This window comes from Petaurus breviceps, unplaced genomic scaffold, assembly GCF_028583685.1.
Source record: "Petaurus breviceps papuanus isolate PSGF00001 unplaced genomic scaffold, PetGlider_PUasm1.0 207, whole genome shotgun sequence".
In the NCBI taxonomy this organism is placed as follows: Eukaryota; Metazoa; Chordata; class Mammalia; order Diprotodontia; family Petauridae; genus Petaurus; species Petaurus breviceps.
In genome coordinates, this window is record NW_027185850.1 from 202,821 (window position 1) to 207,066 (window position 4,246).

At 44.4% G+C, this 4,246-nt stretch overlaps 1 protein-coding gene across 1 annotated transcript in view; it reads right to left on the reverse strand.

Annotated features, from left to right (window-relative positions):
- Nucleotides 1-407: 407 nt before the first annotated feature.
- LOC138164769 (serine/threonine-protein kinase TNNI3K-like) overlaps nt 408-4,246 on the reverse strand; it is a 370,349-nt gene continuing 366,510 nt past the window's right edge. The window contains exon 25 of the mRNA XM_069092731.1: nt 408-652. Coding sequence (XP_068948832.1) covers nt 576-652 — 77 coding nt within the window. The 3' untranslated portion in view covers nt 408-575. The remainder of the gene's footprint in view (nt 653-4,246) is intronic.

A 4,246-nucleotide genomic window follows, 5' to 3' on the forward strand; every position in this document is an offset into this window, starting at 1 on the left:
ATGCAATGAACATATAGCTGCAATCAATTCTAAATGTTTATAAAAATATTTCATCCAAGCTCCCCCCCCCAAAAAAAAATGAGAAGAGAGAAAGAGACAGAGACAGACAGAGAGAGATAGAGAGAGATGGACAGACAGAAACACATACAGACAGAGATGGGGGGTGCAATATTCTGAGAACATAATAATAAATTCTCAAATCCATGTTTCTTCATAATTCAGCTTAGAAACAAGCTTGCTAGACTAATGACAACATGTGACCACTCTGGACTGTAGCACTGTCTACAAATAATGCTATGAAATAATGAATATAGTGATTAACTTAGTGTTAGTTTACAAAATTAAAAACGATTTTTCAACCTCCGTTTCTTGCTTAATTCTTTTGCATTTTAATCTTTTCGACATAAATCCCAAGCCCAATTTGTGGCTGAACATTAGACAGAATCGGTAAATAAGTAAAGCCATGTACAGTGATTTCTTGGATGAACTTCCCCTGTAACTGGAAGGCCAGATGCCCCAGAGCCTTGGGGTAGTCGCTCAGGAGCTAGTGTCTCCTCAGATAGGTGCCTGACTGGTCAGTTGTTGTCCTCCGAGCTGCCCCCATGCTGAGGGGCCTGGAAGGGCATAGGGCTCATGGGGTCCGACACGTAGCCTGCAAAGAGAATTCAAGTTCAGCTGGAATTCATGACTCTGTTTACCTCGATCACCCACTTTCCTTTTACAGCCCAGACTGGAGCCAGCGATGACAAGAACATAGTTTCCATGATAAGTAAGTTGTTTACTTGCCAGTTTCTTCCCAGCACGTCTGCAGAATTTGGTTAACAGCTGCTGGTGTGCCATTACTGAAAGGAAAATTAAGCTTAAATGTTATCACTTAAGAAGTGAGCTGAGTTGAAGGGAAATTGGAATGTTGGGTATTTGGCTTTCACCCATGTGCATAAATACTGCCCAAGGAGCCTTGGTACTTAACTTGTATACATTTCATATTTATTTGGGATCACAGAATCATAGCTCCAGGGCTGAAAGAACCAGAGAGGTCAGTCTGGTCAGTCCCCCTCACTTTTCGTAGGAAGAGCCAAGGGCCAGAATGCTTACGTGACTGGCCTGAAGTCACCCAGACACTAAATGGTTGAGAGGGGCTTGGATGAAGGGTTCGGGTATGGGATTACTCTCTTAGTACGTTTGCACTCTCGCGGGAGAAGGGTCTCTCCTGTGTGTCTATCTCTGTACTCAGCACCATGCCTATGCATTGTAGACACACAAATCCTTGCTGATGGATTGAGAGGACAGGGTGATTTTCTTTCTTTCCTCTTACAAAAATTCTAAACTTAGCAATTATCCAAACCAGCCTTTCAGTGAGATGAGATCATCAGCGATCCCAGCTGGGATGGGCACTGCCCTTACTGTCCTTCCACTTCCCAGCAGGTATGGCAAGGAATCTTACTGATGAAGACATTGACATTTAGAGAGGTTTTTGACTTTGCTCAAGGTCACACAGCTAGGGTAGAATGTTTTTCTCCATTAATACAGACCAACATGTCCCATAATTTGGAGTTGCATGGGGGCAATGAAAAGATTAGGTGTTCATTGAACAGTTACCCTGTCGGAAATCATCAGAGGCAGAATTTGAACACAAATCTTCCTAATTCCACACCAAACACTTCAATCCCTAAACCAGGCTGCTTTTTATTTTCTGCTTGGAGCTCTGGAAGGTCCGGAATTCAGATTTATGTTGAACATCAGGGTCCACTGAATCAAACTCATGCTTGTCCCTATCCATGAAGGTGGTCATTGAACCTCCTCATAAGGCCCCCAGTGAAGAAAAGACATCCGTGACCTCCTGAGGACCCCCATTCCTCTTTTGGACAATTCTTAAATGCATAACGTTCTGAACATCCAAGATTTCTCCCTGACCCAAAAAAAGGAACTTTTTTCTCAGGGCAAGTAGAGCCCAGGCCACCCTGGGCAGAAGAGCAGTTGTTTAGTAGAAATGGTGTTCTCCAAGCTGAGATGTGGATGCCCACCACCACCCTTCACCTCATTGGTCAAGTCATTGCTGCTTGACTGCCCTTGCCCAGGACTGCCAAGTTTCCAAGTCCAGCTCAGTCCCCTCAATTCTCAAGACACACAGTAATGTGCAAGTGGGTGAGAAGACTTACTTTCATCAAGAGAGATCCCTGTCAGAATCAGTGAGGCAGATCATGACAGAGACTGGAACCAAGGACAGCTCACATGGATGCCTCTGTCCTCTGGACTCCTACCAGCCTCTGTCACTTTCCTCTGAGGTGGGGGTTGAAAAGACAGACCTACTCGGGGTGGGCAAAGTATGTGTGTGTGTGAGTGTTTGTGTGAGGGTTAATGTATGCGAGCGTGTATGAGTGTGTGTGCACTGTGTATGTGCACATGTGTGTGTATATTGCGTGTTTGTGTTGTTAGGGGATGATATGGAATGAAGGACATGTCTCATACTACATGGCTCAGTAACTGGAGTGGTGGGCCTAGAGTCAGGAAGACCTGAGTTCTTTTTAGCCTCAGACCTTAAGGGTTGTATGACCCAAAGCAAGTCACTTAAGTACAGTCTGCTTCACTTCCCTCATTTGTAAAATGGGGAGAAAATTCATAGCACCTGCTTTCCCAGGTTGCTTTGAAGATAAAATGAGTAAAAAATTTATAAAATACTCTGTCAGCCTCAAAGCACTGGATAATGTTAACCATAATAAATAGAATTATATTTGTTCAGTCTCTGTAAAACAAATGCATACACATTAGAAAAGTGAAAAAAAAATTGAAATTATGCCCCCCGGGGCAGGACTCCCCCTTGTCCCTCTGCTCAGATGCATCCTGGCTGGTTTGAGCTCTCAGTCCTTTCCTGCCTTTCCCTGAGCTCCTGATGGTCCCTGTGGGATTGCACAGGTCTGTGCTGTGCCCTGGGCTACACCTGTAAAGGCAACCATGCTGGTATCCCCAGAATGGCTGCTGCTACAGGCTCTGAGATCTGCTTTTCTAGGAAAGAGAGCTGTTTAAGAGGTCAAAAATCCCATTTGATTATATTCACTAGTTCAGGGAAAAAGTAAGTACTGTGAATTTCAGACAAAATACAGACAGAAAATATAGATCAACAGACAGGGCTTCTAACTGTCTGAGAAATCAGGACAGATTAACAGACAGATCCAGCGGTGTGACCCAGGCAATACATATATAGTCACCAGAGAGAGAAGCACCAACCTCTGGCTCCTTAACTGCTACTCAGAATCTCATCTGGTCAAATCACAAGAGCGCTCTTCCAATGAGTGAGTCCCAAAGTAAAATGCTAACCTCAGAGTACAGATACCCTTTTTAGAGCTAGAGGGCATCAGGGCCTAATTATAAATTAGCAAAAGGTGTGAAAGCCTTCCCAAACCAGCCTCCCCTGAGCAAGCTTCCCTTAATGGGCTCCATGTGAGACCTGTTAATGGGTGCGGAAGATCTTATATCCCATTAACATTATACCTACTCATAGGATTCTAATGGAAAACAGAGACTGAGCATATGTCTACAGCAGCACAGGAAAGCCTTTCTGTGACGGGGGCCACACTCAAGGTGGGCACTGAATTGCGAGGAAGTCCAGAGCATCACCAAGAGGGTTATTAGCAAAGGGTCCTGCGAGCCATGCGGCTATAGAAGGAGGTGACTGAAACGGGACCCAGGGTGTTGGTGGCACAGTGATTTCTACCTAGGATAAGCGGATCACAACTTTACCAACAATTCTAGATAATGCTTTAAGATTTGCAAAGTGCTTTACAGACAAGGGAACTGAATCTGAAAAATGTTAAGTGACTTGCCCAGGCTCACCCAGCCATTAAGTGTCTGGGAATGAATTAGAAATAAAGACTTTCTGACTTCAAAGTTCAACACTGACTCACTTTATCTCTGGAGATCATTGGCCTCAATCTCCTCATTGGGCAGACAAGGAAAGTGCTTTTCAGAAAAGCTAAGGGATTTGTCCTAGGTCACCTGGTGTAATGGGAATGTAAATTTAAAGATCTTTCCTGCCCCTAGGCTAAAGTGCACCTGGAACCTGGGGTGGGAGGCTCGGTTTTCAGTAGATACTTCTTGATTGGCCAGTGAGTCAATAAGGTTGTTACATTCTCTGAGCCAGGAGAAGGCTATATAAGCCCTGATGTGTAGCTTTGTTTTGGGCTCACTTTGAGAAGTGTTCTGCGATTTGATCAGATGAAACTCTGGGAAGCCGTTGTCCAGAGTCGTC